We start from the raw sequence: 24,258 nt of genomic DNA, 5'->3' as shown, positions 1-24,258 counted from the left end.
TCAATTTGGTTTGCATTTGTACTCCAAACAACTCGGCAACAGAGAGGAGAAGCGACCCACTGGATTTGATCCAATGTGAGTACATTCTGTTCCTCGCACATAGAATCATACTATTGGATAAGTCATTATCCTAATTAAAAAATCATCTTTTCTGATTCTTTTGAGGTAAACTACTTTTGGATAAAGTGGACATAAATTAAGGAGACTAATTATTGGAACAACCACATTGAGAAAGACATCTTTCTAAACAATTTAGAGTTTGTACTTTTGGACAGTTGTACATTTATTACCAGGTTCATGATGAATAAGTAACTCGCATGAGCACTAAGAATATCTTTGGAAATCTGGTTATATGGTTCATTGGAAATTTGGTTTGAGGCCAATGAACAATCTCTCTTCACATTGTTTATTTATAACTAATTTAGAAAAGGTGCTGTTCCCTTCTTATGAAACTCCAAGTGATGTCAGGAAACAGGTCTGAAATACTTAATGATTACTGCACTAAAAAGATTAACTTTTTTATATATCCCATACACTGTGTACTACAACAAGAGGATGGGCACTTCTTACCTCATAAATTAAACCTGCAATCTTCTTCCCTCATTAATCCACAATTTTCTTCCCCACCGCAGGAATTTGACATGATTATGTCTTTATAAAGTAATTCATGTTTATTTGTTTTAAAATGGCTAATATTTAACTCTCTTCTGAGGTAAATAGATATCTCTGCAAATGTAAAAGACAATTGCCAAGCCACGAATTTATCAATAACTCCCTAGACACTGGTCTGTTTTATTACTGTTTATTGTACAATTAGTCATCAAAGTAGTTGCTGCTACTTCCTTGCCTAAATATATTTGTTAAAGTTTGACTTTACACACGGTATTGACATGCTGGCTTTTTCCTCTACTGTCTTCATACTCTGTGAGATGACAAGGAATTGATAATGCCCCGGTGTCACACAGACTGTGTACAGAGACCTCTCTCTCGTGTATTCAGTTTGCTAGGAAAACTTGTTGCAAGGTACCCTTGGTGGTTCCTATTGATTCCTTTTATTTTATCTGCTGGGTTGGGAGCTGGCTTTTACTTTTTACCTCAGAGAGAGGCAAGTGATATAGAAGGTCAGTTCACACCAATTGGTGGTCCAGCTAAAACCGAGAGAGATTTTGTAAAGGTGCATTTTCCAACCAATGATTCAGGCCGGTTTTCCGCTCAGCGACTGTATACAGAAGGATCATTTGTCTCTCTCATCGCTGTCAGTGCGTCAGATAATGTTATAAATGTCGACACATTCAGAGAGCTGCTAAAGCTGGATGAGATGGTGCAGAATCTGAACATCACAATAACACAATCAGGAGCTGATGTCACCTACAATTTCCAGCGTCTATGTGCAGAAGCCCAGGGACAAAAATGTGTTACAGCCAATCCGCTCCTATCTGAAGTGCAAGGTAATGTGAGTCTGATAGAGACAGTAAATATAACTTACCCCATGTTTCAGGGCAGAATATTCCTGGGAACATACCTGGGTGGGGTGACATTGAAGTCAGACAATACTGTGGAGAAAGCCCGAGCAATAAGATTAGTATATTACCTGAGAGAAGACAATGAGCAGGACCAAGACAACAGCCTGCAATGGATCGACCACTTTATCAAATCCATCCAGCTGAATATAGACACACTACAACTCAAACAAATTCAGGTAACAAATGTATTTTTTTATATATTAGTGTTATCTTGTGAATATGTTTTGTTTTCATGCATTTTTAAAATATGTTTGATGTGTCAATCAAGAATGTATTTTCAATGGTGCACACAAATGTTTAGTAAATATACCCTTATTTAAGTATATTTATTTACTATATGTATTGCTTTATTGTGCTTGGTATTCCGAAAGATGGTGGTATCCTATTTACTATTTTTCATGAAAGCACAGGTTATCCTTTTTATTTTGCTGCTTCAGGCAGCAATTGAAGTTAGGCTCTACTCATATCTTATAGAAACTAACATAAACATGTGTATAAATACTGCCACTCTATCATTAATTATAATAATAGTAATATATATAACAATTATAATTTAATAAACTGTAATTTAGACTTTTGCTGCAAAGATATTTGAATTTTTTTATTTATTCCCTACATTTATGCACCCTAATAACTACTGCCTGAAACGGCTGTCTCAATTTGTCAGAACACAAGCAATAGGTGGGAACATTACAAACTCTTTTTATTGTTAAATAAATTTGAAACACTAAAATGCATTTGAAAGAACTAAAAGGAAAAATATTATTCCTTTAAAAAATTACATGCTTCCAGAAATATAATCATATTCTCCGGCGCAGATGGACACCTAGGAAAAAGAAAGCATATAGTGTGTATCATAAATATATATTAATTAATAATGTGCAGACTGATTTGCACTTACCTCTGGTCAGTAAGGGCTAAGCCTGAAAAATCATCTATTTGGTTCTTCCAGGTTCAGCGGATTATTCTCAATGTAAGCTCACATAGAAAGAAAGATATTCGTGGTTAGTTGATTAAATCAAATTGTACACACTGATTGCATTATGTAGTGTAGTATTTTTATATGCTGTCTCAGGAATAATTCCAGGGAAGGAAAGAAAAAAAAAAGAGAAATGCTCTATGTATAAGCTAAAGTGAAATGGATAACTCGTATAAGAAACACTCAACATGAGAATGAGTCAAAATCGAATGATTGTATATAGAGATGTAACATTCACCATTGACATGTATTAATAAAAATTATATATTCCTAAAAAAAATACAATGAAAAATCATAGTGCAATATTTTCTTAATTATTGGTGTGAAACATATATGCAATAAAAAATCACCAAATACATAACAGTGTTGAAAATTATATGGCGTATAAAAGTCCTCAATGAATGTAGGTTCTCATGAGAAGAGCTCTCTCTATTTTTTTCTTGCATAATCATGTAATTTTGCCGTTTGCAATTATGTCATTATGTATATTTGTTTTTATTTTTGTCACTTTTGAACTTATGTTATTTTATCAGTTTATTGTATGTTCTAAACCCCTATGTATGGCACTGTGGAACCTTTATGGTTCAATTTAAATAAAATATAGTAATAATAATATTAATACTAATATTATTAATATAATTTAAAAAATCGAGTACTTCTCTGGTCCTGTGTGTGAATAGACTGAATTTCTCAGGAAAAGGAAAACAGCCAATTCTAATTATTTGACTGATAACCAATCTGCTTCCTCAGTTTCATGAAAGATTGACATTTTTACACATAATTACAATGAATGAGCCGCCAATATATGATTACAGATGTATTCACCACCCTTTCATAGACCTAAATAAACCATAGTGCAATCAGTTGTATTCACATTTTTTTTATCTATATGGTTTAGTATATTATATATTTTACTTGTATATTTTTTGATTAATTTTCCATAAACATGACATGAAAAAACAAAACATAAACAAGCAATAGAGAAAAAAACAAAACCGAATTCATCATAAGAAACAATTTGTAGATATGTGTTCATAGATTTTTGATTATATTAAGATTTCATATTATTAATTGTTAGGGGCCACATGTGTACAAATATAGTGCTTCATTTGATTTCATGATAAATGCTCCTCCCTGTGAGAGACCCCACAACAACAGGAGGATAGCAGGTTTTATAATACTTCTCTGCCTAATCTAACTAAATGATATTGCTCCCTTGACAAGAGTTATTAAACACACTCTACCTACATCTACTCTCAGGTAACTCTGTTGGTCCTGCAATGCTGGGGCCGCATTTCAGTCAGATTACAATGCCTGATCAGTGAGGTCATTGTTAGTCGCTCAACCTCAGTCTTATGGCTGTTGTTTAGAAAAGAGATAGTATTTAGCCAAGTAAAGAATGAACATACTAGACCTCCCTCCCCTTTTTCAATGATATGAGCCCCGAGAAGTTATTTTCTGGTGATCAGTGTTATCACCAGAAAATATTTAAAGAAATCATTAAGAAGTACAGGGATGGGGGAGGATCCCTCCTGTACTAGCTTAAAGAAACTCAGATGCACTCTCACTTGAAAGAGGGGCATTCTCTCTTTCAATTGATGTGACGCTTTAGTAGTTATTGTTAGCAAATTACTTATTATAATGTTTGAACGTGACCAGCCAAAAATTGCCAAAATAGGTTCAGCACAGTGGTGAGAGAGGCTTTAGCAGTGAAGGGGTTAAAAATGTTCAATTAGTTTAATGCTAGTGTGTTTGGGATATGTAGTTAGCTAATTTTCTTCATAAAAAGAGATGGGCAGTTCAGATTCGGAGAAATACGACAGATACTAATTTTGGCTGCAATTCTGTGCTATGAAAATCGCTTTTAGAGAGTTGGACAGGGTGCAAATTTATATTACAATTGCTGTGATTTTACTGCAGTTTATTTAGAAATCATTCTGATAGAAATGTGTGTAGATCAATTGGTTGTAAGAGAGTAAATAGAAGACAAGCAATAGCTACTGGTTCTTGTAATAGAATATTATATTATATATACTAAATTATATAGTGTAGACTAATGAACTATTTAATTGAGAAAAAGCAGGGTGCTATATGACACTGAGGAGGATGCTCCAAAAAATATATATATTTCTTGCTATTAAAATTCCAAGTGTTTCAAGCTGAATGCAATTATGTGAGGGACAATATTAGTATCAGTGACATCTTTAGTAAGCCGACTGTGATCACTTATATTGTAGCTGGATAACTTATATTGTAGATATTTATTTTAATTAGGAGTGCAGTCCACCTCTGTATATCATTGCAAATGTACTTATCTGTTTATATTGGTATGTTTTTTGTATGGAAATGTGCTGACTTCTGAGACAGTGTGTCATGTTTGGGTTTTCAAACTGGAGACAGGTAATCTCATCTTGCAATTTTGAATAAAGAAAAGGGACGGTGGCAAGGCAAGCCCAGCCGTTCCCCAGCAACACACAGTGTGTTCTTTGACTCTGAGTAGCACACCCACCAAAAATATACATTTATTTAAGAACTAATTGTCTAAATTTGAATTATATTGTGGAGCAGTGTCAGAAGAATTGTAAAGTAACATTTTCTCCTTTCCCTATCTCATTGGGTATTTACTTGGTGTGGTGGCAGCTACAAGTATCTCCAACCTCAAGTAGCATTATTCCGCTTGTCCACCGTGGATTAGTCTACCGATCAGGAGTATCCCAGTACTAGTACTGGAAGTAGTAGTACTTTTTCTCTACCAGTAAAAAAGTTAATGCCGGAACAAATTATAATAAAGTGTGCTTTATTCAAAATCCAAACACTGTTTGCAGTCTAAAAGAAAACATCAGCTCATGATGTAAGGATTAAGGGAATAGTTTCTGATGATGTGGTATTTTGTCCAAAAAATTTAAAATAGCTAACATGTGATACATCACCTTTTCGCTCAGAGCTTAGGTCTGTCACCTCCAAAACAGCCATATCAGTGCATGAAAAGAACACTGAGGCTGACGAATAACTTACACATCAAACCATGACATATGGAGAGGGGGACATGTTACTTTACTCCAGCACACTGGACAATCCTTTCTGATTTATGCAAGCTACTGAAACCATTTCATTTTTGCAACAAATTAAGTGAGTGCAGACACTGCAAACCTACGTTAAGTCATTCCCCTAATCAAACTACTGAAAAAGCAGCTGGAGAAGCTGGAGGAGGAGATGAAACTTAGTGATTCTTGTTGCCTTGTAGATCAAGTTCTTTATTACTGTGCCAGGACCCAAGGATTTGCAGTATCTTGAAATTGGATCACATTTTGGCAACCATGCTTAATCCTAGGTTTAAGTTATATATAATGTCTTTCTTTCAACTGACACAAATCTTCCCAGATGCAAATAGCTCCCTGTAAGCAAACTGTCAGCTCCCATTTTGCATTATTTTACATTATGGCCTTGGTCTATCATCTTGTGTAAAATGCTATGTGGTCAACAGATATACAGTGAATTGGTCGATATTCAGAAAGTCAACGACATTTGGTCGACAATTCAGGTGTTGACAGTGTTATTAAATCAACAGTTCACATGGTGGACAGTATTATTAGGTTGAAAATGTTAACAGTATTATATGGTAGTGTTAGAGTTGGGAACAGGGATAGCTGTCACGAACGCCCAGCCTGTCCCAGATACAGCAATCTGAACAGCTGGCCATCACTGGCGTCACCTTAGTCATTTAGAAATGAATACACCTTTTCTGCCACCACAAAGGATTTATTATGGTGGTTTTACCTTCACCTGAACCATTTAATAATGTTTTACATTTAAATCACATACACATGTAATATGAGCCTCCATGGGCTTCGTAAGTTCACAAAAAATCACAGAGAATACACTAGATAAAATTTATTTAATCTGAAAAATGTTTCCAAGGCTTAATTACAAAAACTAATAACAAGACATACAATATATTGCACAAGTAAGTTTCAGAAAATAAAATTGAAAATAAAATTCACTAAAAGTCACTACTTACTAGTTAAATCCTGATGTGTGAGGGAACACAATTGAGGAAAATGAGACATTTCAGTCATGATAGACTCCCTCATGAAAATGAACAATCTGATGTCTAAAGCAGAAGATTTTAAACCTTTTTTTCCTCCTAGCCCTCACCCCCCACCTTTGAAGTTTAGCTGTCAATTAAGACAGATTGTGTCAAATGTCAAAGGGCTTTCAAAGTGAGCTATGGATGTCCTGAGATTGGAATGTTCACAGGTCCTTTAGTTCTCATCAGTGCTCTTTCTGCTTGGCTAGATGGTTTACAATTTTGGGCTTTAAACTCCTCCAAGACACTTATCTATCCTTGGTCTGGCTAATTTCAACAGATATTGCCACTTGCATAGATTACAGACTCATGTCATTTAGCAAAGCACACATTGAGATTACATTACAAGGTTAAATAAATTATTTACATTGTCATACATGAATTCAACAGAAAATAACAATCAGTCATTAGATATACTACATAATCGTCACAATTGCATTAAGGATTTTTAAGCGCAAAGAATATGTGATCTTCAACAACTAGAACCACTTTTTGAGATGTTCACCTATAATAGCCCACTCTCAGTCACCCCAAGGATGTAAACTCAGGTAGTAGAAGTTGTTGATTTACAATTGCTTAATGGAATGGACAGAACATTGTAGGAGGTAGTGATTAACCTAGATTTAATAGTGCTGTAAACTGAGAATCAGACTGTCAGGAGTTAATGCAGATAGCAGACAGGTCAGGTCAAGGGTATGAGATGACAGCAATTCCTTTAGACAAGCCACAGGTCAGGGCAGGTAGAGATATATATGTAGAAGAGATACATATGTAGATCCGTTAAATAAGCAGAGGTCAGGTGTAGGGAAAGATAGCAGTTCCCCTAAACAAGCCAGGGGTCAGGGCAGTAAGATATATATATACAAATCTTTTTAGGCAAGCCAGCGACAGGAGTAGAAGAATACAGAGAATCCTTAGAATAATCAGAGTCAAACATAATGTCACGAGAGCCAGATAATGAGAGTGGTCTTGATCTCTGCTCAAGTGACAGCTTACCCCCAGAGAGGTGCGGAGTCGTACGGAGGAGTGGTATTCACCAGGGATTCCCACAAGGGAATATGGTCTTAGCTGCTATCAACCGCAGGTCGTAGACCATTCTCAGTCACCGCAAGGGGCGCAGAGCAGATAATGCACTGAACCATTAAGTAGTTGTAATGCAGAATAGATGTAGCAGTGAGGAGATGAACTGCAGAGAGAAGGAGTACTGAGATTCACATAGGTATTATAACTCTGGAACAGGACCGATGATGAGCGATGCTCTACAGTTAAGCCACAGTTCTTGACTGCAAGATGAGCTGAACAGGTAATGCTGAGAAGCGATGAGCTGCACAGGTAATGCTGAGAAGCGATGAGCTGCACAGGTAATGCTGAGAAGCGATGAGCTGCCCAGGTAATGCTGAGAAGCGATGAGCTGCACAGGTAATGCTGAGAAGCGATGAGCTGCACAGGTAATGCTGAGAAGCGATGAGCTGCACAGGTAATGCTGAGAAGCGATGAGCTGCACAGGTAATGCTGAGAAGCGATGAGCTGCACAGGTAATGCTGAGAAGCGATGAGCTGCACAGGTAATGCTGAGAAGCGATGAGCTGCACCGGTAATGCTGAGAAGCGATGAGCTGCACCGGTAATGCTGAGAAGCGATGAGCTGCACAGGTAATGCTGAGAAGCGATGAGCTGCACAGGTAATGCTGAGAAGCGATGAGCTGCACAGGTAATGCTGAGAAGCGGTGAGCTGCACCAGTAATGCTGAGAAGCAATGAGCTGCCCAGGTAATGCTGAGAAGCGGTGAGCTGCACAGGTAATGCTGAGAAGCGATGAGCTGCACAGGTAATGCTGAGAAGCGATGAGCTGCACAGGTAATGCTGAGAAGCGATGAGCTGCACAGGTAATGCTGAGAAGCGATGAGCTGCACAGGTAATGCTGAGAAGCGATGAGCTGCACAGGTAATGCTGAGAAGCGATGAGCTGCACAGGTAATGCTGAGAAGCGATGAGCTGCCCACGTAATGCTGAGAAGCGATGAGCTGCACAGGTAATGCTGAGAAGCGATGAGCTGCCCACGTAATGCTGAGAAGCGATGAGCTGCACAGGTAATGCTGAGAAGTGATGAGCTGCACAGGTAATGCTGAGAAGCGATGAGCTGCACAGGTAATGCTGAGAAGCGATGAGCTGCACCGGTAATGCTGAGAAGCGATGAGCTGCACAGGTAATGCTGAGAAGCGATGAGCTGCACAGGTAATGCTGAGAAGCGATGAGCTGCACAGGTAATGCTGAGAAGCGATGAGCTGCACAGGTAATGCTGAGAAGCGATGAGCTGCACAGGTAATGCTGAGAAGTGATGAGCTGCACAGGTAATGCTGAGAAGCGATGAGCTGCCCACGTAATGCTGAGTGTGTCTATATTAGGGAATTTAGACTGTAAGCTCCAATGGGGCAGGGACTGATGTGAGTGAGTTCTCTGTACAGCGCTGCGGAATTAGTGGCGCTATATAAATAAATGATGATGATGATGATGATGATGAAGCGATGAGCTGCACAGGTAATGCTGAGAAGCGATGAGCTGCCCACGTAATGCTGAGAAGCGATGAGCTGCACAGGTAATGCTGAGAAGCGATGAGCTGCACAGGTAATGCTGAGAAGTGATGAGCTGCACAGGTAATGCTGAGAAGAGATGAGCTGCACCAGTAATGCTGAGAAGAGATGAGTTGCACAGGTAATGCTGAGAAGCGATGAGCTGCACAGGTAATGCTGAGAAGCGATGAGCTGCACAGGTAATGCTGAGAAGCGATGAGCTGCACAGGTAATGCTGAGAAGCGATGAGCTGCACAGGTAATGCTGAGAAGCGATGAGCTGCCCACGTAATGCTGAGAAGCGATGAGCTGCACCGGTAATGCTGAGAAGCGATGAGCTGCACAGGTAATGCTGAGAAGCGATGAGCTGCACAGGTAATGCTGAGAAGCGATGAGCTGCACAGGTAATGCTGAGAAGCGATGAGCTGCACAGGTAATGCTGAGAAGCGATGAGCTGCACCGGTAATGCTGAGAAGCGATGAGCTGCACAGGTAATGCTGAGAAGCGATGAGCTGCACAGGTAATGCTGAGAAGCGATGAGCTGCACAGGTAATGCTGAGAAGCGATGAGCTGCACCGGTAATGCTGAGAAGCGATGAGCTGCACAGGTAATGCTGAGAAGCGATGAGCTGCACCAGTAATGCTGAGAAGCGATGAGCTGCACAGGTAATGCTGAGAAGCGATGAGCTGCACAGGTAATGCTGAGAAGCGATGAGCTGCATCGGTAACGCTGAGAAGCGATGAGCTGCACAGGTAATGCTGAGAAGCGATGAGCTGCACAGGTAATGCTGAGAAGCGATGAGATACACAGGTAATGCTGAGAAGCGATGAGATACACAGGTAATGCTTAGAAGTGATGAGCTGCAGCGATAATGCTGAGAAGCGGTGAGCTGCACAGGTAATGCTGAGAAGCGATGAGCTGCCCAGGTAATGCTGAGAAGCGATGAGCTGCACAGGTAATGCTGAGAAGCGATGAGATACACAGGTAATGCTTAGAAGTAATGAGCTGCAGCGATAATGCTGAGAAGCGGTGAGCTGCACAATCCACAATGTCAGGAACAACGGAAGTATATGAACAGGAGTCAGAGGAGACGCTTCCTATCAGGTACAGAGACCTGATGATCTGACATCCATTAAACGGAGGAGGGCCTTTATAAAGGGAACTGGCTGAAGATGCTGCAATCACTGCGGAGCAGAGGTCTTAAAGGTTCCCAGGGTAGCGCATGCGCAGAACACTTGGCAAGATGGCGTCCGATGTAGAGCAACACCAGGCTGAACAGCAGATAGCGATAACCAAGGGAAACCAAAGAACACAATGAACAGCACAAAACTAAATGTGTGAGATGCGTGATACACAGGGATCAGTGCAAGTCAGGATATCAGGCACACTAAATCAAGCAGGAACTATCACCAGCATTGGTATGTTGACAGGAAGAGGTTTTGAAAAGCAGCAGCACCAATCAGAAACTGTAGGATGATTAGCTACATGAGTGCAGCAGTAATTGCGCAGCTGATGCTACAAGACTGGTAGCGAAAGGGTTGCTGGTTGCTGTCTTCTTAGCAACCAGCTGAATCACTGAGATGCTAGCTGCATCAGTGGAGAGGAAGCAATGTGATTGATAGGCAACAATTCAGAGTGCAGCAGCGAACGTTCTGCAGGTACACAGAACTTAGAACAAACACTACCGCTTACAAGGGCAATGTTGTATTTGATCGGACATGTGGTGGAGAAGAACTATGCTCAAGTTGCATACTTTTAACTTGGGTGGACATGAATCAAGCCCATTATGTATATAATATAGATGTTTGCTTTTACAACTACAGTATATTCAACAGGAATGCTGATGTTGTACCCTGAAAACTGGTTATGTATTTGTTGTGTGTGGAGTTGTTGTTTGTGGCTACTCAAGTTTGGCAGTAACAGATACCCATCCAAACACAACTGTTTACTGAGTAGACAGGAGCAGCCACAAACCTCAAATGTTTGAGTATTCTACCCATTAATATGAGTCTGAACTGAAAATGGTGAAGCACTCCTAAAATATAGATCAAAAAACTTCAACAAGGCACAACTGTATGGTAAACACATAATAAATAAATAAATGAGGCAGCACACTAAATATATATTGATATTTTGAAAAGTACTTATTGTATTATTGATGTGTCCTCGGCTGAATTGTACAATAACACTCTCCCTTTTTTATGTCAGATATCTTATTTCACATCAGTATCACGACAACAGGAATTTGAAGGCACAACAAAAACTGTGATTCCGCTTTTTTCCATTACATACTTTGTCACCATATTCTTTTCAATTGTGTCGTGTATAAGGTAAGATTATATGTCTTCATACACACAATAGTATATTTTAGTGCAAACCTTATAAATGATATTTAACTTCCAGAGATTTGTTTATGTCTACTTTTTAATTAATCTAATAATTAATTTTAAAAATGTCAGTTTTACTATGTTTAAGTTGAAGTGTTAAAATTAAGTTTAAGTGGGATGAAAAGTTTTTACATAATTTAATTAAAAATACAATATTTATAGTAGATTTGTATTTGTATTTTATATTATTTAAAACAAGAATCATTTATGTAATATAAAAAATTAATAGCACCAAAACAACAGGAAAGTAAGTGTAGTGTTTTAATTTACTTATTGTAGTTTAAAAGGGTGTTCTTAACCTGTCTGACATAATACCATTGATGGTGGGTTCCTTCTGTTTTATAAAAATATACTAAATTACATTAGTGATTCAGAAACACATAAATATGTACAATTTTCATAAAACACAAATTAAATTTCACTCTTGGTTATGTCATTGTGTAATATATGTTTTTTTGCTTTAAATGTATTGGAAAATAAGATAACAATTAAAATGTTTCATTTGATGTTTTTATTATTTACATTTATCTAATGTTTAATTCTTTACAGACTTGATTGCGTGAGAAATAAATGCTGGGTTGCTGCTTTTGGAGTAATTTCTTCCGGATTAGCCGTTCTCTCCAGCTTTGGGCTGTTATTACTTTGTGGCGTGCCCTTTGTCGTTACCGTAGCAAATGCTCCATTTCTTATTCTAGGTAAGTTTACAGATATCAACATGTGACGACAGCACTTTAGGATTAAGCAAATTGGGCCTGAGTCATTAAGGAACGTATCTGCCGGTTTTGTGCATATTGTTCGCAAAACGCATGCCGCGCATGCTCAGAACTGGCTGATGCACAACGGAATGTAGCCACGTCCAAGTCAGCTTCAAGCACGAATGACACTTACTACAGCCTACGATTTAGGGGAGTGAGCCTACAATTTAGATTTACAATTTACAATTTAGTGAGTGGCCTACAATTTAGGGGAGTGAATAGGCGGATTCATGTGGGCAATATACATTAAGGGCGTTCCCGTCCTGCCACGTCCAAGTCAAACTGAGGAGCACACAGAAGTACCCTAGTTTTCTGCCGTATCTGTTGCTCCAAATGGGAGGCTAGTTTAAGTTCTGAATACTAGTGCTGATGGCTGAGTTGTTCATGCAAAAACTTTTTTTTTTTTAAATTTCCATTTATAATCATAAATTACTATACTATTGGCAGATAACATTAATTGTTTAATATATATTTTTTTCTGTACATTCTTTTGAGATTTATGTGTAGTTTAGAACAAACGCACAAACGCACAAAGCGCTCAGCATGCGTGCCTTAATGACTCAGGCCCATTATTTTTAGTTAGTTTAAATTGTATTTCTTCATTGTTCTCAACTTTGCTACTTTGCCTGACTATGATTAACATATTTTTTTCAGTGTCTATTGATTCAGGAGTTGCAACACAACATTCACGTTTCATTGTGAGCTATCTACACTGTTTTGAATATATTTCCAAGTTATATTTACAGTATAATTAATTTGAGGTTATAATATTTTTAGAGCATAGTAAGTGTTTTTGCTAGCATAGAATTTCTACATAGATAAACTGCATTCCCTTTATTAGAACTTATCACTGCATTATAGTGAGAAAAATAATTGAGATGTTCTCACTGTTTCACTTTTACAGTGAGGATATTTTTTAGTAATTTTTGGATGGACAATTGCATGAAAAAAATGCTTTATGACAATAACACATTGCTATTTTAAGTGACACCTACAATCAGGGCTTCAGAAATTGTGGGGCCCAGTACAAACAAACCAATAGGGAACACTTCCCCCCACAGACACACGTGTGTGCACACTCAACCTTTTCTCTCCTGGGCCCAGTGGACACAGGTGTAACGTGGAGCCATGGCGCCTGAAACAAGTACATGCGTCATTGCCCCCTTGTTGGTGGACTGTGTTCAGTGTCGGACTGGGACATGAAGGGCCCACCGGGGGAAATGCAGCGGTAGGGGCCCACTACAATGGGGTGTGGCCAACTGTAAGAGGGGTTGTGGTCAGTCATTAAAGGGGATGGGGTCAGGCCATGGAGGACAACGTATAGCACCTTAGTATGGTCCATAAAGAAAAAGAGGACATTTGCAGTGAGGAGCCGCGAAGGAAAAGACAGAAGAGAAGAAAGAAGTCAATAGGAAAGTAAGTGAAGGGGAGCAAATGCAGCATGGAGGGCACTGTGTGAAACAGGGGAGACAGGGAAAGGGGAGGGATGAATTGAATACAATCAATCATCATCAGCTATTTGTGTGCTGTCCATTCTTTGTGGTTAGTGTTCTCTCCCCTCATAGTGTACACAGAAAACAAATGCTATACTACAGTACTAGAGATCAACCGTTCATCATATGAAAACCACAATATAAGGGTATAGACTAAAAATTAATATATCCATGAAGCACTATGGAGACCACAAAATTATTAGCATAAAAATATATGCACATTTAAAATATTACATAAATCTAATTACACTCTAGACACTGGCAAATAAAAACAGGACTCTAAAAAATGATCTACCCACAAAATGTACACTCAATAATAATCCAATGCCACTACAAAGGACAAAAGCAAAACATTAATATTAAAGCATATAGCAGATGCAATCCTATAAGGACCTAACTGTCTGAATGTGTTTTATTCTGATTAAGATATGCTTCTATAGGGAATAGAGTCCCACAATTGATTGAAAACAAATAAACATGGAACATGATATAAACAGTGAATTTGGTTACTAGTTTATTAGGAATCCATTCATTGGTCAGCTGCAATAGGATCCTTTTATAGAGGCACTGAAGACGTATATTGCAATGAAGCCATTCTAATTTATCTCCCTCCCTCCGAGGTCACACAGTGGAGAGCTCTAGAGAAGTTTGCACGATTTATTACTTACTGATTACACAGACTCACACTGCAGTTAGGATGGCAACTTTATGACTACAGGACGCCTGCAACTACAGCAGAAGGAGTAATCTGAGATCTGTGTCACTGTGAAGCATTTCTGCCTCTCTCTGTCTCAGGAGCAGGAAGTGTTCTCACGTGCTGGCTGTAGGCAGGGATTAGTTTGACAGTCTCCGTTTCATATGTAGACTGACCGCAACTCGGTAATTCTCTGCTCTGCCTCACCAACAAAGAGGGCGGGGTTATCAGGCAACAGGGCCTCCCGGGGGATACCCCGGCTCCCCGGCAGGCCAGTCCGACACTGACTGTGTTGTTCTCTACTTCCTGTTATTGCAGCGGTCACAACCTGCTGCTGTTTTTTTGACTGGATCAGGGAATGTTGGGGCCTGTTTAAAAAAATCTATAGGAATATGACATTTGGAAAGCTGATCAATAAGAGAACACAGTACATAACATAGAACACGCAGTGTATACTACATACAACCAACCTTCAAAAGGTCCCTACATTTTGAGAGTGAAAAAAATCCCAAAAATGAACTTGGCACACCCACACCACATATCCCAAAATGAACCTGCATGCTTCTCAGTTGCTCCAAAATCCACCACATGCCACTCATAATGCCCACATGGTCTAAAATAGCTTCACATGTACTCAGTCTCCGTCAAGCTCTCAGATCCCTCATGTGCTGCTAAACTCCCCCATATGCCCATCAGACCTCCCACATACCCATCAGACCTCCTCACATACCGATTACCTGCCTTTCAGACCTCCACACATACCAGCAGACCTCACCACATGCCCCTTAAATGCCTATCAGACATCCACACATGAAATCAGATCTCCCCATGTGCCCATTTGATCTCCCCACATGCCCTACAATCTCATAATATGCCCGCTACATGCTCCTCAGACCTCCCCATATATCATCAGACCTCCCCACTTGCTCTTTACATGCCCATCAAATCTCAGCATGGGTCCCTTACATGCTCATTAAATGTCCATCAGTCCTCCGCACATGCCATTTACATGCCCCTCAGGCTTTACCACATGCCATCAGATCTCACCATGGGTGCCTTACATGACCATCAGACCTTGCCACATACCCTTTCCGTGCCCACCATACCTCCCCGTATGCCTATTAAATGTTCATCAGTTCTTCCCACATGCCATTTACATGCCCCTCAGACTTCACCATGTTCCTTAAATGACCATCCCCTCAAATTCCACATGCCCATTCAAAATTACCAAGTCCTACACACTGTCAATGAGCTTGACTGCAGCTTTTATTGCAGTACTCTTTCCCCAGTAGCAATAGATGAGTGAGATATCACTTTTCTCTCCCTGTAAGCTGCGGTCAGACGGGCCCCGGCTGTGTACTCTCACAGCTCCAAGATCATGACTGTTGGTGTCGTCCCCCTTCTGTCCCTACACGCTTTACAGCCAGTGTCAGTACAATGAACCTGCGCAGGTTGCTGCTGAGTGTCAGATGTCCATAGCGCGTATGATGCAGACACAGTTATTCTGACATAGTGGATCAAAAGGTGATCCAACTGGCAGGGGCCCCTCTGAGAGAGGGGACCCAGGAGTATCCATGGGCAGCGGGCCACTTAGCGTGTCTGGCCTCTTACTGTGGTACCACCAGTACCTCCTTGATGATGGCCCTGCTGACAATCACCTGGATATGGTTATAAAGTTGCTATCTGCAGTACCTTTTTGAAGTACTCTGACTTGCTTCACAATGAAAATAAATTAATCAGGATGCTGCTTGGCTCACTTCCATTTTTTTTGGCATGTCAAATAGTGTGTAAGGAATCTCTTAAATAGCAGGGTGTAATTGTAACATCTATTAAATACTATATTTGGAATAACATATTTCCCTTCTTACTCAACCAAAGATAAATCACTTGTGAAAACTCCCCATATTGATTGCAGGAAAACCAAAATGATCTGCACACTAAAACTGTTGTATATTTTGTATAATTTACCCAAACGGAACTCTGTAAAATTGTTTTATGAAATATGTGGTATTTACCAATAACTACTTTCTAAAACAGAGGCAAACCAGAATGCTTTTATGCCCTCTACAGAAAAACACAATTTACACTACACAAGGAAAATAGGTTGGCACTAGGCCGGGACTATCCGCATTACTCAGTCATATCAAAAGTACCAACATACTATAAACATATCAACTACAAGACCACAGTTGTAAAGAAATAGGAGGCACTCCAGTCCAAAGCACTATCTTATTTTACAAGTATAAAAACACTTTTATTAATGAGATTAAAAAAATTATATTGGTTCCCAGTTTTACATTTTCCATTGTGGCGAAATATTAAAAATATAGATTCAGAAAGTGAAAGTAGAAAGAATGAAGTGCTCTATTAAAAATGTGTGGATCAATCCTTTATATGGGGCCAAACTCTGAAGTCTGAACGTTTGAAGAACTCATATAGTCGGTTAATAGGCTGTTTATATTCCTATACATTTTGATTATTATCACTCTATTATCTCACTTCTATTGAGATTATAACTAAACTTAAAAAACTTTGTTTTTCTGCATCAACTTACATTTCCAATTGTTGTTCGTAGATGCACACTCCTTTCAAGGACTGTTTAAATAATCATCCATACATTCTCTTTCAATTTTACCAGAGTTCTAAATTGCAATTTGCACAAATTGTAATCCTAAATTTTAAACCTAGCATGTTTTATCTAGAGATGGTCACTGACCCCCGTGTTTTGGTTTTGGATTCGGTTTTGGATCTGGATTACCGTCGTGTTTTGGTTTTGGTTTTGGTTTTGCAAAACTGCCATTGCGTGTTTTGGTTTTGGTTTTGTTTGGTTTTGTTTTGCTATTTTTTTGGAAAATCCATGTTTTTGGGCCTAAATTAACCCAATTTAGTGCTCCAACTGTTTTAGAGACAAGTAATCTAATTGTTGAGGTAATAAATCATCCAAAAAAACAGTTTAATTCTTCGTTGGTAGGCCTATTCTACACACAAAACAGATTGTCTTCCTCTCCATCTATGCATATTGGCAATGCAGCCATCGTCTTTGAATGTATATTACACCCTACACTTATAGTTAAATATGTAAAGAAATGGAAAAAGCCAGTTTGGTTTCTGTCTCTCAAGGCCCCCCTCCACTTGTATAAAATACCAAAAAATTCAGCCATTATAGACTGTACAATATTAATTGACATGGAGAAAGCCAGTTTGGTTTCTGTCTCTCTAGGCCCCCCTCCACGTATAAAATACTAAAAAATTCAGCCATTATAGACTGTACAATATTAATTGACATGGAGAAAGACAGTTTGGTTTCTGTCTCTCTAGGCCCCCCTCCACTTGTATAAAATACTAATAAATTCAGCCGTTATATACTGTACAATATAAATTGAAATGGACAAAGGCAGTTTGGTATCTGTCTGCATCAGATCCTCTCTCCACTAGGAGTAAAATAGAAAACTATTCAGCCGTTATATAATCTAGAATATAAATAGAAATTGAGAAAGGCAATTTGGTATCTGTCTACATCATAATCATCAACATCATCATTAGCGCCCTCGTCGCCTACACAAATCTCCCCCTCATCCTCTTCTAATTCCAAAGTGGCATCCTCAATTTGGGTATCACCGGCTACACTCGGACTATTAAGGCACACATCAGCAGAATGCTCACGATTAGACATCCCACTGTTGGATGGACTCTCCACAGGGATTGTTGTCATTTGTGAATCAGAGCAAATATTCTCCTGTAATGCCTCACTGTTATCTTGCAGCTCGGCTTTGACGCGTAACAGTAGTTGTGCACCAATTGTAGGCTGGGTAACTTTTTGGGATCTGCCACTAATAGCCAAAGGTGAAGGCCTCATTCTCTCTTTGCCACTGCGTGTGTAGAATGGCATGCTTGCAATTTTTTTTTTATCGTCACTTAACTTTTGCTCAGTTACACTTCTTTTTCGCTTCAATACAGTAAAAAAAATTTTGGTTTTTGTTTTTTGCACTAATTTGAAAACACTCTGTTGTTTGACATCGCCTTGGCCAGATGACGTACTGGGAACACTAACATCAGGACTGGTGACAGAACCTGGTTGCTCATTCAGATCATATGTGGACTGCTTTGAATCCATTCTGAGCGCAAACCACTGGGGAGTGCTAAAAATTATTTAGTAGATACTGCTGACAGATATGACTTTTGACAGCCAGAAATATTAATGCACAATTAGGGAGGACACCCCAAAAGCACTGAGGAGTGCTAAAAATTATTTAGTAGATACTGCTGACAGATATGACTTTTGACAGCCAGAAATATTAATGCACAATTAGGGAGGACACCCCAAAAGCACTGAGGAGTGCTAAAAATTATTTAGTAGATACTGCTGACAGATATGACTTTTGACAGCCAGAAATATTAATGCACAATTAGGGAGGACACCCCAAAAGCACTGAGGAGTGCTAAAAATTATTTAGTAGATACTGCTGACAGATATGACTTTTGACAGCCAGAAATATTTATGCACAATTATGGGGGACACCCCAAAAGCGCTGGGGAGTGCCAAATATGAAGAAAAAATAATAAACCTCTATCCTCCTCTCTGCACTAGCGATTTTGGTTAGAGCAATTGCAAGAACAATATTGTATTCTCTGTCCCTGCTCTAATTAGCCTATGACTACACCCTGCTCTCTCCCTCTGTCAAATGGCGATGGATTGCTGTGGAGGCGTGTATTTATAAAGTTGAAGTATCGCGAGAACCGAGCCCCGAGATCCGACGACGTCACAATGACGTTCGGCCTCGATTTGGATTCGGAATGGGCGGGAGAGTACCGAGCTGCTCAGCTCGGTACTCGGATACCCAAAGTTCGGGTGGGTTCGGTTCTCGGAGAACCGGACCCGCCCATCTCTAGTTTTATCTCACACATTTTGTACCTTTTATCACATAATCAGACCTACTCCCATATGTTTATTGATGCATTATATCCTTGTATTCAAAATTTACAATCAAATTTCTTTTTATATCTAAACCAGAGGTATCAAAAAGATGAGATAGACTCACTATTGGGAGACCAAACTGAAATGTATCATACCAGAGACCATTGGGCTAATATGATCACCATTATACTTCATATACCATTACTTCTAAACTGAAAGGGTAGGAGATAGCATATGTATGCACTTTAGTGTATCATATGTATATACTTTAAGAAGGTATCCAAAAAACGTTCCAAAATATTCCAATATAATTGCCTCCAATACTGCCACAGATACATACTTTCAATTATACATTGAAAGATACAATTTGTAACTGCTATTTTATAGTCCAAATTCCATATGCGGCATATGATATCCCCTCTATCCCCAATATTTGGCTCGAGGAGAATATTCTATATAAATATCCTTCATTAGGATAATGCCAGCTGCATATAAAATCATATACCTATGGTTGCTATTAGTTTCACATATCCATGGTTTATTATATGGCTACCCTTGACTATCACTATTGTCTCCGTAAATAAAATGGTATTAAATTCAGTAATTAATATGCAACTGCTTGTTTTATCCTGTCCCCAGTTTTATTGTTAAGTATTTCCATCTGATAAGACAAAGTGTTTGCGCCGAGACCCACTTATGGGTTTGCGACATCACTAATTACGTTTTTACCCAAAAAAACGTTTCACCAGATGCGGCTTTGTCCGTCAAATTCCCTGGGGACAGGATAAAAGTAACAGTGACAAATTAATGATTAATTTAATACCATTTTGGAAACATAAGTTGATGCAGAAAAACAAAGTTTATTAAGTTTAGCAACATTTTTTAATAGAGCACTTAATTCTTTCCGCTTTCACTTTATGAACCTATATTTGTAATATTTCACCGCAGTGGATTTGGTGAATGTAAAACTGTGAACCAATATATATTTTTAATCTCATCATTAATAAAAGTGTTTTTATAATTGTAAAATAAGGTAGTGGTTCTTTGGACTCGATGCCTCCTATTTCTTTACAACTCTAGTCTTTTAGCTGTTATTTTTATGTATGTATGTATGTTGGTACTTTTAATATGACTGGGTAATGGGGATGAGTGAGTAACTGTGAACCAATATATATTTTTTAATCTCATCATTTATAAAAGTGTTTTTATAATTGTAAAATAAGATAAGGATTCCAGCTCTGGTCTTTTAGAGAAAGAAAATTATCAGGAAATGGCAATACCAGATCTATATCCATTTTCCTTGGTGTAAAACTGTAACATATTTCCTACCCATTGCATTATATATGAAGAGATAATTTAGTGGAATCTTTGGAAGGGAGTTATTTTAGGAAACTGCAATCTCACCAAGACATATTACTAATGAATGTTAAGGTCTGGGGCAAAGTACGTAACATGCTCTGCATTTCCCTATGGGGCAATGCTACATACTCAGAAATGGTAGGACTGGAGGGATTGGAGGTATGGGCGTCCCATGGATTAGCTCCAATATACCAAATATTATCTCAAGTAATAGTTCATAGAGTTCACCATACTCCATGTATGATACACCAAGATGGGTTGTGGTCCTCACTAGAATACCTTAAATGTATTTAACTTAGATACATGGGATTTCTTACACCTGAAATGTCTCAAACTAAACAGCTACTGTGGGGCTTAATCAGAACAAAAGTTTGTATTTTTAATATACAGGACATTAGGTCACCAATTCAGAACTTACTATGGTATCCAGAGGATGACACAGATGATAACTATGAGAACACAGAGAAACGTCAGTCTCAATTTCCAAATAGAAAACTGATAATCCAACATTAAATGTCCCGTTTCATTTCATCATTACATAAATGGCATAAGGTTAAAGGCTATAGCAGTAGGCTATAACTATCTATGCAAGATATATATTTGAGATCCATAATAAACTTCATTATTCACTTTGTGTACAGGACATCTGTGTATTGGGTATATGCTTATACTGTTATGATATACCTTTTTATGTAATAAGATTTATCAAGTACATTCTAGAAAATTATAGCTAGGATCTTTAACTTTCTAGAACTACAACTATGAATTCCATATAATAGATGCCAAAACTTTACAAGTATTAGAACTATTGAGCTGAAATATGTTTATGGTAATGAGACATCATAATAATACTCTTTCTTCCAGGTGTTGGAGTGGATGACATGTTCATTATGATTTCCAGCTGGCAACAAACTAAAGTGAAGAGTAAAGTTGAAGATAGAATGGCCGAGACATACGCTGATGCTGCAGTCTCCATAACAATCACAACTCTGACAGATGTTCTGGCTTTCTACATAGGAATTATGACTCCTTTTCAATCAGTGCAATCATTTTGTATTTATGCTGGAACTGCCCTTTTATTCTGTTTCCTGTATAACCTCACTTGCTTTGGGGCATTTTTAGCCCTTAACGGTAGACGAGAAGAGAGTAACAGGCATTGGTTGAGTTGTAAAAGGGTGGTGGATGAAACAGATGATCATCGTTCCACTTCATATAACTTGTGTTGTGTTGGGGGAAAATACAGCCAAATCACTGGTAAAGAGAGTGACCATCCGGTTGCTGATTTTTTCCATTCGCAATATGGGCCATTCCTCACAAACATCTGGGTCAAGTGTCTTGTGCTATTTCTGTATGGTGGGTATCTGGCCAGCAGTATATACGGCTGTTTCCAGGTGCAGGAAGGAATCGATCTACGTAATTTGGCTACTGATAATTCATATGTTAGTTCCTTCTATGACAATGAAGATTTGTATTTTTCAGAGTATGGACCCAGAGTTATGGTTGTGGTTACAGAAGAGATTGCATACTGGGATTTAAATGTACGCCTTAAAATTGACAACTGTATAGAGTCACTTAAAAATGGCCCATATGTTACTGAAGCTCTCTCCGAGTCATGGGTGAATGTCTACATAGGCATTGCTGAACTATCTAAATTCAACATAAGTGATAAAAATCATTTTATTGGAAATTTATTTCAACTGTTTGCTTTAGCTCCAGATTTCAAACAAGATGTGGACATTCACTCAGGAACTATAAGAGCCTCTCGTTTCTTCATCCAGACTGCGAATGTTACTTCTTCAGTGGATGAGAAAGACATGTTAAACCATGTCCGGAACACAGCAATCAGCTGTGACATCCCGGTCCTTGTGTACCATCCAGCATTTATATACTTTGACCAATACGCTGTAATCATCCAGAACACCATCCAGAATGTTGTGGTTGCTGCAGCTGCCATGTTTGTGGTCTCAATACTACTAATTCCAAGACCTCTGTGTTCCTTGTGGGTGACATTCACCATAGCTTCGATTATAGTTGGTGTCACTGGTTTTATGGCTTTCTGGAATGTAAACTTAGACTCCATCTCAATGATCAACCTTGTAATCTGCATTGGGTTCTCAGTTGACTTTTCAGCCCACATATCATATGCCTATGTGTCTAGCCAAAAATCCACCGCAAATGAGAGGATGACTGATGCTTTACACTCTCTTGGTTATCCTATAGTGCAGGGTGCTCTGTCCACCATCCTGGGGGTTATAGCTCTTTCCACATCACAGAGTTACATCTTTAGAACTTTTTTTAAGATCATTTTCCTTGTTATTACATTTGGAATGCTGCATGGGCTGGTATTTCTTCCAGTGTTTCTAACATTGTTTGGAAACTGTGACAGAAAATGGGATGATGCCACAAAAGGAAAAGCATCTAAAAGCGATGTGTGTGCTGGTACCAGAGAAAATCCAGACAGTGATGGTAAATTAGTAGATGATATGGGAGGACATTACTCTAATAAACATGGCAAAGTAATGCAAACATTTTCAAATAAAGTTTTTACTAGTGATCCTGATTGTCCATAAGCCCCTCTCTACATACAATGCATTCTCAACCACAACGTTAATTTACTGTCATAGTAGCACTAATTATTTATTGTGTCTGAAAATGTATTTCATTGGCTCTTGATGGCATTAGGATAAGTTTAAAAAGTGTTTGGGTCCTATAAAGAAGCAGTGGAATAGAAGCATATTTCTGTAGATCAAATTGGGCCTGATTTATTAAGGCACGCAAAACGAACGTATTTGGGCATACACATGTCTGTATTCAACTACAAGTGGATCTGAAGAAATGTCACTTGGCACTCGCCTTATTGAGACAAACATAGCACAAAGCAGGATAAGAACAATACATATGAGCAATATAAAGTCCCAGTAGACAACACAGAAAAAAAAAATATTAAATTATTGTCGACTGGTAATAATATAACCATTAATGAAAAAACATTAAAAGAAAAAGTATTTTTCTTTATGTGAAATATATTTATCAGGATGGTATTAATGTCTAATATGCATAATATGCATTTTTACAGTTGTTCTTGATTACAAACACATGCTCTAGCATGCATTCACGATCGTCATCACTATCACTCTGCACTTACACTTGCCCTGTAGCTGGTATAAGTGACAGAACTGAAAATCACTTACTTCAGATATGCCCAGAGCTTGAATCAGATGGATGTGCGTGCGCTCATTCTTGGCACATCCTTACTGTAAATTGACTATGTCCATAATCCCCTCCCTCCCCGTTTTCTACCCATGAAGTCGTAGGCAATCAGAAGTGTCCTTTGCGAAGATTTGAATTGGTTGCACTTGCGTTCTCATGGCATATAATCCATCTCTGAGCATGCGCAGTGCAGTTTTACGCAAAATACACTATGTATCGGCATTTACGTTCCTTAATGAATCAGGCCCTTTATGTTATATGTTTTTTGCATACACTGATGGCACATGTACT

At 38.6% G+C, this 24,258-nt stretch overlaps 1 protein-coding gene across 1 annotated transcript; it reads left to right on the top strand.

Moving 5' to 3' along the window:
* Positions 1 to 946: 946 nt before the first annotated feature.
* On the top strand, positions 947 to 23,338 carry PTCHD3 (patched domain containing 3). Its single transcript, XM_075211232.1, has 4 exons — positions 947 to 1,699; positions 11,363 to 11,484; positions 12,091 to 12,236; positions 21,622 to 23,338. Exons 1-4 carry the CDS (start codon positions 947 to 949, stop codon positions 23,325 to 23,327), a joined length of 2,727 nt encoding a protein of 908 aa, XP_075067333.1. The 3' UTR covers positions 23,328 to 23,338.
* The last annotated feature ends 920 nt before the right edge of the window (positions 23,339 to 24,258 follow it).

This window comes from Mixophyes fleayi, chromosome 5 (genome assembly GCF_038048845.1).
Source record: "Mixophyes fleayi isolate aMixFle1 chromosome 5, aMixFle1.hap1, whole genome shotgun sequence".
NCBI classification, from domain to species: Eukaryota; Metazoa; Chordata; class Amphibia; order Anura; family Limnodynastidae; genus Mixophyes; species Mixophyes fleayi.
Note: the sequence above shows the minus strand (reverse complement) of the source record. Positions and strands in the feature narration are given on the sequence as shown.